Source organism: Pseudonaja textilis, chromosome 2 (genome assembly GCF_049901715.1).
Source record: "Pseudonaja textilis isolate UNSWEBS1 chromosome 2, rPseTex1.2, whole genome shotgun sequence".
NCBI lineage: Eukaryota > Metazoa > Chordata > Lepidosauria > Squamata > Elapidae > Pseudonaja > Pseudonaja textilis.
The window spans coordinates 78,724,623-78,737,384 of NC_141991.1; the positions used below are offsets into that span (position 1 = coordinate 78,724,623).

General features: G+C 37.9%; 1 protein-coding gene across 12 annotated transcripts in view; it reads right to left on the bottom strand.

The window, feature by feature from the left end:
- The window catches only part of TCF7 (transcription factor 7), a 153,217-nt gene that overhangs the window by 7,948 nt on the left and 132,507 nt on the right, over positions 1-12,762 (bottom strand). For 4 of the 12 annotated variants that reach the window (XM_087924379.1, XM_087924382.1, XM_087924376.1 and 1 more), the window contains 2 exons: positions 8,263-8,355; positions 2,585-2,633 (listed from right to left, as the gene is read on the bottom strand). In XM_087924379.1, coding sequence (XP_087780505.1) covers positions 2,585-2,633; positions 8,263-8,355 — 142 coding nt within the window. Of the gene's footprint in view, positions 1-375; positions 449-2,584; positions 2,634-8,262; positions 8,356-12,762 lie in introns of all 12 variants that reach the window. The other 8 variants (XM_087924384.1, XM_087924386.1, XM_087924380.1 and 5 more) reach the window with 3 other exon arrangements.

Sequence of the window (12,762 nt, forward strand, 5' to 3'; positions counted from 1 at the left end):
TTCATTTACTGATTCATGGAAAAATATTCTGATAATTTACCACTTTTATCCTTTAGTTCATTTAAATGAATCTGATATCATTTTCAAAAATTTTAATCATTTTTCTGTGTACCACTCTAGTTAAAAAAAGGGTTCCCCTCCATATACATGATGCCAAGATACTTCACTAATATCTTCAGCATTAAATGCAGAAAGCCTCCGTAGGTCACTCAAATGAAGCATGTGGAAAATTGAGAGCAAGCTTAAGCAGCACCATTAGTAATGAGTTAGAAAAGGGCAGCTATAGAAATGATGCAAGGGAGATAAATCAAAATGGAGTACAACCATCTTTGTGGTAAGAAGCAGGGCTGCAAAGCGAAAGTTCCCGATACACACCTGCATGGGCCGCACCAGTCCATTTGATGGTTGAGGCCAAAACGAGCTCTGCATTTCTTAGGAGAGGCAGGATCTGAACAAGAAGCATGCGTATTGAATGGGCAAGACAAACAGCAGCAAGAGCAGGAGAAGGAAGAAAAGATGCAACGTCGATTTAGCTGCTGAAGACAAAACTAAATAGGCCACGTAAACTTAATTCTTCACCATAAATGTCTACTAACATCATCTTTCCCCCCAAAAAAGTGAGTGTTAAACAAATAGGGCACGAATGCAATAATTAGGAAAATGAAATTGCAGATCAGTAGTATAAAATACTAGGGTTTTATTATTTATTTCATTTTGATCACTTTTGTGTTTCAACCTATGCATTTTTTAGAGAATATCTGAAAGCTTCCTTTAGGTTTGATTAGATCTGAAATTCTGCCAAGCAAGCAAGCAGGTCTTTTTATGTTAGAATTTTGTTATATTCTTCCCTATGAAGAAGTAACTTAGCGACATCCTATGTGCCAAATCCTTATTGTTAAACAAACAGGTTAGGAAAAAAAGAGAGCAAGAAATCACTTAGAAATTAATGATACTTAGCTACAGTCTAGATCAGAAGTAGGAGTGTAGCCCTTCTGATGTTGCTGAACTATAGCTCTTGGAGATCCAGCCTACCCAGCTATTATGATCTGGTGGGATACGGGATCATCAGCTAGCAATTCGGCAATTTGAGTCTCACCAGTTTAAGGTTGACTCAGCCTTCCATCCTTCCAAGGTTGGTAAAGTGGCCAAGGTTATTGGGGGCAATATGCTGACAATGTAAACCGCTGAGAAAGGGCTGTAAAGCATTGTAAAGTGGTATATAACTAAGTGCTATTGCTATACACACAGCTTTCACATGGGTATATACTACTACTGTTTGACAACTGTATACATTTTTTAGCGCATAGATGCTTAGTCCAAAAAATGGCTGCCTCAGTTAATTTCTATAGGAATCCATTGTTTTTATTGGTAACAGGGATTCCAAACTCATGTGTCACCTACAAACCTACAAAATTATGTGACTGTTAGAACAAAGTATACAAGACAATAGCCAGTATTAGATGGCTAGTATGTATGGGAAACTTATATTCCAAAAGCTTTGGTGGGGTCCTTTCCTCTTGCTGTTGAAAATTTGCAAATGATTTTTATTTTTACTCTTTTCTCAAGGGCTCAAGAGTCATAAAGAGAAATTGACTAATGTTCATTACCCAGAATGAATTCAAGATTTAAAATGTGCATAATATAAATTAAATTTAAGAAATGTTTTGGAATTAATCTGATTTTCTTTCTCATTGGTATCTTCCCAAATGCTGTATCTAATGACAAAATGGATTAATTATATTTTAATATGTGAATAATAATTTTAAGGAAAAACTAATATTAAAAAAGCATATATGAGAATACATCTGTTAAGGTTTTATGCCCTTCTTAGAAACTGTTATTATTGTTACAGGCATCATGCCTGTTAATTATTTCTAATCCCCTAAACAAAGACCTTTGTGCTTATTGAAAGTTTCTATATATGTTTTAAAAATACTGTAGCAACTAATCTAAATTGAATACAAAGGAAAAACATACACCATAAAAACCTACTTTTTCACAATATAGATAGTTATAAAAGCAGGATCTGGCAAGTTTTGCCAAGGCAGAATTTTATTTAATCCATTTTAAAATATCTTTTATTACATGTTTTTTCTCTTTGAATCCCCTCAGGTTCCTGATAATGTACTTCCCCCAACTTTTTTTTTTAATGGAGCCCTTTGACCTCAAAACAATTCCTTATGTATATTTGGGTAATTGTTGCAAAAACAAGCTGTTAGATTGGAAGTCAAATGTTTCATAAATGTTTTAACTTGCGCTTTCCTCATTTGTTATTGAAAAAACCTGAAACAGCCACAAATTTAAGAGACTGTTTAGGCAAGAAGATGGGATTAACTTGGTACTTCAATCTGCAGTTAACATGAGTTACTTTTGGTCTGTTGATATTGTCATCACAGATATAATATATAATTGTAGATAGCAGTAAAGTTAGAAAGATTAGTGCAGACAGTAAAGCATAAATAGTCCCAATAATAACTCATGACTACACTTCCTGGAAGACATATTGTTTGCCTAATGTCTTACCAATGTAAATGAAGTGATCAGAAACCAGATAATGTGCTAGATTTTACACCAGGAGGTTTACCTGAATTGGAATCTTGCTGCTTTTCTCTTGTTCGTCTTTTCTTTTTACCCTATGATTTAAAAAAGGAGGAAGAGAAAATAAATCATAAATTGAACAAAACAAGCTAATTTTGTTTAGAAAGAGAATTTGGTGAAGAAGTATAGGAACTAATGCAACACAGCTCCCCTTCTCCCAATTTTCCTGCTGTAGTTTTATCACTAAAGATTTTGGGTTTTTTTTCCAAATTCCTTATTTGCTAAAGTAAGATGGCCCCATTCATCAAACATTCAAACACACAGCATGTTGACTCTTACTGACTATATTCCAAAGATGCATAATGAAAGCACTTCTTACTTTCAAAATATGATAAAAATGTCCTAAGACGCCAGAGTCACTGTAACAGTGAGGTGGTCAGCAAATAGATGATTGAGATAGATAGAAAGATAGATAGATAGATAGATAGATAGATAGATAAATAGATAGATAGATAGATGTAGGTAGATTGATTGATTGATTGATAGATGATAGAGATGATAGATAAAATAGATTGGGGTGTCAAACTGGTGGCCCCTGGGCCAGATGTGTCACAAAATGTCACGTGACGGCAATGTGAAGCAGCGAGTTTGATACTAGTGTAATAGATGACAGATATAGATACATGATAGATAGAAAGGTAGATGATGGATGGATGGATGGATAGATAGACAGACAAACAGGCAGACAGATATAGATGATAAATATGTGGGTAGATAGGAGGTAGTTAAATAGAAGTAGTTATCTTTATGGCCCTGATTGTAATGTTTGATTCAAGTTTTCTACTCCATCAAAAATCAAGCTATGAATGAACCATTGAGTCTAGACTACAGTTGGGAAGCAGTGTTTTAACTAATTGTTATAAACCCAGATTTTTGAAACTTCTATATACTATCTTAAAGGAGGAGAAGGATGTTTGATAGCAGCAGCTCCAACTGCAGTAAGAGAGATAATTGGGTTAATAAGGATATACCCATACCAATACCCATACCAATAATACAGAGAGATCTTTTCTATACAGAGGAAAATAAAGTGCTAAAAATCTCTCCCTCTTTACTGTGAGGTCTGGACAGTTTTTGTCTAACCTTTCTACCTTGCTGCCTCAGTTGTCCATCATAATTACAATTGAGAGATGTATCATACAGCAACATATACCATAGCGTTACACTACAGGTAGTCCTTGACAAATGAACCCAACATTTCTGTTGTTAAGTGAAACATTTGTTAAGTGAGTTTTGCTTCATCTTATGACATTTCTTGCCACAGTTGCTAAGTGAATCATTGCAGTTGATAAGTTAGTAACCCAGTTGCTAAGTGAATCTGGCTTCCCCATTGACTTTGCTTGTCAGAATGTGGCAAAAAGTGATCACATGACCTTGGGACCCAGCAACGGTCATAAGTATGAATCAGTTACCAAGCATCTGAATTATGATCTCATGATCATGGGGGTGCTGCAGAGGTTGTAACATTGAAAAATGGCCGTAACTCACATTTTTCCGTGCCGTTGGAACTTTGAATGTTCACTAAATGAAGCATTATAAGTCGAAGACTACCTGTAGTCCATGTTTCTTGATGACACACAACATTCTCTTTATTGGGAGCTCATAGTTGCTATTAAAGTTATTGTATATTAAGATCTTAACTGATGTTTCAATGAGATCAATTTGACCTTGTCACTTTCATGATTTTCGAGGGATTAACAGACATCTGTTTCCCAATCTGCTAAAGTCTAATGCATTAAACTGGCACATCGAACCTGCTTATTGTAGGCCATACTCGTGGGATATCAGACATTTGAACTGGTTAATGGTTGACACAAGAATCCTATTGCAAAGTCACACTGTTTCCAAAGTGATATTGCTGCCACACAATGGCCCGATTTGGATAGTGGAAGATGCACAACCTTTCAATTACACATCTTCCACCAGAGGTACGCTGGAACTGAACCATTTTCTTCCAGGAGAGATGGAGAAAAGCAGCTGGCAATGAATGCAGAAGATGATTGTGCCTGGATAACTAAAGGATTGCCCTTGCAGGCATGCTGAGGCACTGCTGATCTGCATCACGTGCACAATTTCTCCCCCAGTGAAACAAAATACTTTTATCTGCTGAAAAAGTCTTTTAAAAATCCAGGAGCAAAATGGGGAAGGTAATGGGATAGAAAGAAATTTGTTTCAGTTTATAGTAGAGCACAACAAAATAAAATAGTATAATTCAACATTTAAATATTCAACTTCAGACTGAAGAACTATTTCAAATCCGCTTACAAATGAAGACATCTGCCCTAGAGCTAGGGTCTGTTTGTATTTTCATATGTATCATGCTAACATACTAACGTTTTAATTATATTAACTTCCATTCTCTGGAGTATAAAATCTATAACCACTAGCAGCTTAAAAGGCAAGCAACCTTGTAGGTTTGGGCTGCCTAGTCCAAAGGATATTTTGCTAAGAACAAGCTCCCACTGAGTATAGCTTACTGTGGAGTAAATATGTTTAGCCTTTGTTTAACTGCCAGAGATGCAACTGCAATTTTGGACAAAACAAAGACTGTTCCATTTTAAGTTCAAACAACATTTAAATATGTTTGTCATTAACCAGGCACAAAAAACCCGCTTCCCTGATGAAAGCAGGCAAAATCAAACCAGATTGTGTTTTCCCCACACTTCTACCCATACAGTACTGATTTTGCTTGCATCAGGAGGCCAAGTTACTGCAAAACTCCCAAAGCCCACAATTAAAACGAAGTTGGTGGTTATTGCTAACTGGAAAACTCCATGGTTAAATTGTGACACAAAACTACATTTCAGCTGTACAATGGAAATGCAGTGAAAATATAGACTGACGTTCTTAATGAAAACCAACAGCCTTGATTTGGAAAGGCCCTTGTGCTTAAAATCATAAGGCAAGTCAAGGCCTAAAAGTGGGGCTTTCTTTCCAACATTGAAAAATTTATAATCTCATAGAAAGAAGGTGGAAGTATTCCTAGGTGCTATATTTAAAAAGTACACGGTGACGGGATGTGTGTGTGTGTGTGTGTGTGTGTGTGTGTGTGTTTCCTTTTAGAGGCCTGAGTCAAACATCCTGGCGCATGAAGATGGCAACTATTATCCCAGAGGGAATATTGATGTGCTCCTCAAGTGCCTTCGCAGATTGCATTTCATTCAAATAAAATCTGATCAGACACTTTTAATTAAAGTTCAGCTGCTACTTCTCTGCCAGCCAAAAAGTAGTTCCCATCAAAGCATTTTATAAGCATTTTTCCCCTTTACCCCTCCATTCCAAATTTTCACCATTGGAGATTCTACCTAGTAGTGTGGATGGGGAGAAGGTCAATCCAGGATGCTGGCAAGGAATGCCAGAAGCAGAGGATGCATTAAGGAGGGAAGAAGCCATGTTCCCAAAATCTGAACCTTGCAAATTATACCATTCAAGCTGAAGTTTTTCAGTGAAAAACCAGTGGCAGCACAGTTTAAAAGGCGTGGAGCTTTGGACTCATAAAAATTTGAAGGTTTCATATGGCAGGAATAGTTAAGGGAGTCTAGTAGTCAGGGGTGGGATTCTACAGGTTCGCACCTATTCGCTAGAACCAGTTGTTAACATTCTAAGCAGTTTGGAGAACCAATTGTTAGAAGAAATTACTGGACTAATCCCGTAAGGAAGGCAGGAAGGAAACATTCTGGTGTTGCTTACAGAAACTGCCTCTCCGTTAACCTTTATTACATTCTTGGCAGGACTAGACTTCCTGTCTCAGGAACTTCTCTGGAGTTATTTTTCCCTCCTTTGCTGGTACTTTGCATGTGTGGAGTGACCATTCAAAATTACAATGGCACTGAAAAAAGTGACTTATGACTATTTTTCACACTTACGACTGTTGCAGCATCCCCACAGTGATGAGAGGCCAGGCAAGGAGATGTGTGCCTCGATGTGAGTGATATTGAGTTGGCCACGCCCATCCAATAACATGACTACCAAGCCATGTCCACCCAGTCACATGACCACCAAGCCATGCCCACCACCTAAGCCATGCCCACAGAACCGGTTGTTAAAAATGTTGAATCCCACCCCTGCTAGTAGTGGACTATACCAAGGCTGTCTCATTTTTTTTCAGCACTGTTTTCCTAATTAAAATTTTAGTCCTTCCACTAGGTAGCCAAAGGAAAAATCCAAAAGCATACTTTTAGATGTCAAGAACATTACTTCCACAAGAGGGCATCACTTGTCAGTGAGAGTATAAGAATACTTTCCCAAAGGAAAAGTACAGTATTAAAACTGTTATCATAATTTTTTTTTACTTTGTACTGTTCTGTTTATAGGCTTTGGATTATGAAAATGATAATGGTGGTGCGGATGTTTCAGATTGAATGTTATGTTGGATGAGACAGAAAGCTATATAAATTTGCAATGATATAATATGAAGGTGGCACAGGAAGAGAAGGAATTCTGTAAAAAGGAAAGATTAAAGCTAGAAAGCACCAGCTACCACCATTAATATGTAAATACTTATGTTGTTTTGGATGATGAACTTGGGTGCTTGTATATGTTTCTGGGATGCCTTGGAGTCAGTGCTGACTCTTAGCAACTGCTTAGACAAGTTTTCTTGGCAAGGTTTCTTGGAAATAGTTTGCCATTGTCTGGTTCCTAGAGCTGAGGGCATCTAGACAGCTTTTTGTCTAAGGTAGGACTAAAACTCAACCCTCCTGGTTTCTAAGGTTAACCACTACATCAATATCAATGATATACACTGATAAGCCCCAAATGCTGGGGACTGCAATCGGGTATTATCTGTGTTTATTATTCACCTTGGTGTAGCCAATATACAGGTTACTTTTCCTGGTTGTAGTCTTCTTGTAAGCATCCATCCTGTTGCTCTAAAAAACAGTACGCTGGACTAAATGACCGCTGATCTGCCCAAGAAGGGAAGTTTTTATAGTATTAAAGATGCAATTGTACCTCAGAAACTATAATTTCCTCTTAACTGAACAACCTATTGCTTACTTGCTGCATTCTGTGTATATTTATGCATGTATGTACAAGAAGGTATTTGCCACTTAGAAAATTGAATATTGAAATGCTGCTTTCTCATTTCCGGGTCTTCACTTCCAACTTCAATCATGTCCAATGCAATGTAAAACTAATACGAAAAGACTGGTATAAGTACATTGTTTCTGCTACCTATTGTCCAACTTATAAACCTAAGCATTTTCTCTAAATTACCCTCCCAAGACATACAATGAGGAACATGATTTACAGCAATTAATTTTTGGGCCCGGGGGATTCAAAATGGCGGCCTTCTGTTTTATCCTCTCAGAATAATATAGGAAAGGGTATAAATGGAGAAGTAGAAACCTGCTGTAATTCCAGAGTTTTGATTAAATATCAAAACTCTGATGTATTCATCTCACAAACAACAAAAGTGCTGGCATAGAGTGTCAACCCACTTCCACTGACACACAAGTTAGCCATCTGAAAAATCATATGGCATATTGATTGTCCCCTCTCAATGAAGAAATTCCAAAGCCAATGAGCAATTCTATGGCCATGGAAAAGCTCAGGGCTCCTGGAATTCTGCAGCCAACGCTGGGTTAGGTGGATGCATGAGTGGCAGATGGTTTCAGACTCTCACTGCCATAATGCAGAATGACATTTGCTGCAGAATTCGCTTACCCTTGCCGCAGAAGCTGGCCAGGAAGTGCTGCTGAATTCCAGGGGCCCTGAATTAAACTGTATGTGATCACGGGATGGAGAGCCTGAAGAAGACTGAAGAGCAAGGGGTAAAGGGTTAAAATAGCAGCTATGGACAGCAGGGAAAAAATAAGCATATGAACACATCAGGAAGTATGCAGGACACCATTACCACATCCCAGGCAAAGACTGAATTCACTATTACGGTTTACTAAAACAAATCATTTGCCTTCTGCTGGAAATTGCATGTATTTTATGCAAGCATATGAATGCTGAACATGAAGTCTTACTTGGTTAAAGAATAGTAGACAGAATTATATATCGGGAAGATTTTGTTTGTTTTCTCTAATCTAAACCTTTTATTTAATCCAATTTTACATTGGACATGGAGCCGAAAGTAAAGTAGCCCCAGAAAAAGTTTCAAACACTTTTATCACAATTTTAACTTTGGACTTAAAATATATACATCTTTGCCAGGTCAGTGGATGAGTTGTATTCCCGCCCTCACTACATATATTTATTAATGAATACCCTTGAATAGCATGTGATATTTATTTAGAAGTCAGTTTTACTGAGTCTGTGCTGAGATTTGATGCCACGTGGATGAGCACAGACCTGAGGTCTAAAATTATGTTCAGTAGATGAGAACATAAAACAGTTACTATGAGATACTAATTTCTGCTTTCTAAAAACTCATGATACACACCGTTTTTGCTTCCCCACCCCCAAGTGCGGAAAATACTGCAGCCATGTCTTCTACTGCAAAAAGCTGTAAGATAAGGATCCTTTTGGGGCACGGGTAGTAGATATAAATAATAATCTATTGCATTGTATTTTCCTCCTCCCCAAATTCTCTGTTGCCCAATGCTTCTACTGTCCACCACTTTTCAAAATAATAAAATTTACCTGTAAAATATATTTATTATACTAATGCCTCCTTATTAATTATTCCTTCCCTTCTTTCCACAAAAGAAAAACCTCTGATTAATTTGGGGTAATTTAATAATGCTTTGGGGTTTTTTTAAAATGATAGTAATCAATCTTAAAAATCCACAGAAACATTTTAATGAAAGATGGCAGGTTGTGCAAGATTAGTAAACTAGTTTGCCTGGAGAGTCTTGTGGGAGACTCTGATCAATTTACCTCTAAGCCAATTGTACTTGAATAATGTAAGAGCCTAAGGAACAACAACAAAATAAAAGCCTTTCTACTTGAAGCGCTTTATGAAGATAACCTGAAGACCAACAAACAAGAATTTGCAATTGTGACCTGCAACGTTTGTGGTATTTGTCTTCCTTTCTGAAAACAAGCTGGAATACATTTGCAGCAAATGCAAATGTATGGCAAGCCTTGAGAAAAAGCCATGGAATTGGAGCTCAAATTGCTACCCTTTAAGAAAGGAAGCTCCATAGTTTTTTAAAAAAGAAGTAGACAGAGGAAAAGGCACTATCAAATGCACTGGGTGAAAGTAAAAACCAAGAGCAAAAAATGAAAATATAGCCTCCACTAGAAGTCAGAAACAATACTCAGTTCCTTCAAATTCCGACTGTGGATGTTCAGAAGGATGAAAAAGAACGTGAGACAGGCCATGACTCCCTAAATGATAAATAGGAAGAAACTGTGCCCAATAAGAAGACAAAGTGTAGTAGTAGTAGTTGGGGTTTTTTTTTTAGGACTCCTACAATTGAAACAAACATATGTTGACTGAATCTATCAACTAATGAAGTTTGCTGCTTGCCAATAAAAGGTTCAAGGATATGACAGAATATTTTCTAAGATTTACCACTTTTAATAGCAATTCTCCCTTCCTGTTGACAGATGTGAGGAAAAATGATGTTGTAAAAAAGAACTATAATTCTTATCATAGCATTTCTGACTAAAGAGTGAAAGACATGCATGATCTTAAGTCGGCTGGTCATGTTGATAAGCATTGTTACATTAAGAATAAGACTAGTATGGTCAGTCCACAAACTGTTCTGAATCCATACTATGGAGATAAAAGTCTGTCTTTTTGCCTGAGCTATGGTACACAATGCTTAGACTGCAGAGTGCTGCAGGCTAATTCACTGCTCACTGTTAGGAGTTCAATTCTTACTGGCTCCAGGTTGACTCAGCCTTCCATTCTTCTGAGATCGGTAAAATGAGGACCTAGATTGTTGGGTACAATATCTGAAAAACACTTAGAGAGGGCTATAAAGCAATATGAAGAGGTATATTCTAAGTGCTATGGCTATTGCTAATCTTCCAAAGTGGGTGCCTTCTGGAAGAAGTGGATCTGGCTTTCGATCAGAATTTGGCAAATCAGTCACATTTTGGAAGTTGTGGTCCAAGCTGGTTTCATCTGGAACACCAGATTAAAGAAAGTTGTGTTAAAGTGTTTTAGATCACGAGTCGCAAACCATTTGGACCTCAGGGACCACCAAACTCATAATTTTAAATCCCATGGACCAGAGACCCTAGGAAAATCCCCAAAAAAGTCTGCAGGAAAATTCCGCATCCAGTTTTCCTTTCGATCAATCATTCTTTATTTGGGATTGCAGGATAGCATCTCCAGTTCCATTCTCATGGGAAGAGATAGAGAGAGACTTTTGGCTTCATGCAAGGAAAACAGCAGAAGCAGAAGTCTTTCTTTCTCTCCCTCAAAATTCCGCCAGGAATGAGTCTTTGAGAGACTTGTTGCATCTTGGAGCAGGATGCATTTCAGGGTCCCAAAGACTCATTTCTGGCAGAGTTTGGGGGAGAGAAAGAAAGACTTTTGCTGCTTTCCTTGTATGCAGCCAAAAGCAGAAGAAGAAAGAAGCGGAAAGAAGCAGTCCCGTGGCCAGGTGAGGCGCATGGGGCAAGTTCCCTCCTCCCTTTCCATCCTCCCCTCACTGCCTCATGTTGTTCGCAATGCAAGCGATGTAAGCCTTGTGTTCCCATGGGCCATGTCGGCAGAGCAGCCAGGATTATTGCTTTGGGGGTGCTATTTCTCTGCGGACCACCAAAATTTTCTTGCAGACCACCAGTGGTCCCCGGCCCACTGGTTGATGACCACTGTTTTAGATCATCAAGAAAGACAAATCAACTTCTGACTTGGTGGAATGTGCTAATTAATAGAGGCATATATAAGTTAATTTAACGGTTATTGGCCTTTCCAAAGGTTTTAAAAATGAGTGGGCATGAGAGATTCCGAATGTAAGTAAAAGACCATGCACACAAGTGTGCATTGTTTTGCTTTCCAAACTGCAAGCTTCCTGCTAGCTGTTCAGTCCAAAAGCTGTAAAGGCAAAACAACAATAATATCCTGCAAATACATAATTGCCTAAATGTTAATTTTCATCAGAATGAAGACATTTTTCCAGGGCTCCACAATTAGCCTTCCAGTCATATGTGAGCAAGCAGAAATCAGCCCCTGCATAAACTTCTTCTGTCCATCTCAAGACAGTACCTTGATTTTATATATGCAAGGGATGTTAAACCAACCCATTGGTTAAGCCAACTGGTTTTGCTGCTCTTTGCTTCTGAGCATCATCAGCCAGTAAAAAGCCACCTGCCAGTCACGTGCCAGTCAAATTCATCTAGTAACCATAATTACATGTAAACCTAGGTTCTCCCATCAGTCTGACATATTACCCACAATACCACTATTAGTCTGTCCTGAAATAGTTAACTGACCCTAATAATTTGGGCATGACATTAGGTACTTCTTCAAGATTTAAAATAGACATTTGCCTGCCTACACTTGCATACTTACATGTGATTGCATTCACAATTTTTATCATACCAGCACCCAATGATTGCCTTTTCCTCTGAAGAAAAAGTGGATTCTTTAAGCAAAATAGTAAACAGAGAAGTCAGGGAAAATTTAAAGGAAAGATTGCAAACGAACTGGAGGTATAATGTGCAGAATCCTTCTTTTACATTTAGTCATAAAATCTCAGACCAAAGTTATGGAATTTATCTTCTGGGCTTTTCATTTTCCTTCTGAAAGTTTTTTTTTTTGGTGTGTGTGTGTGTGTGTGTGTGTTATGCTGATTCATTCAGACAAAAACCTCAAAGTTTAGGTTCTTTTGCAGGATCCTTTGCAGAAGGAATAGAGATTTATGTAAATAAAAGTAGATAGCCCTAAACTTAGCTTGCCACCAATTAACTACATCTATGCAGTCTTCTACTTGTGGATTTCAGCTCCCAGAATTCCCTAGCCAGCATTCACTAGCTGGGGAATTCTGGGCACTGAAGTCTTCAGGTCTTAAAGTTGCCAAAGTTGGAGACCCATGTTCTAAGCAGTGTTATGGAAATGTTGTGGCTCTCTTTTAGTTTTGTTTTTCAAACTCACAGCCTAGTCAACAACTCTGGAATTCCTTATTGGAACTCTTCCAAGTACTGTCCAGAGATGATTATACTTAACTTCTGAGATCAAAGTCACGTGTTGCAACCTGCTGAGATATGCATCAGGGAAGGCACCATCAAATTTAAAGAAGCCTGGTGAAGCTTATCTAT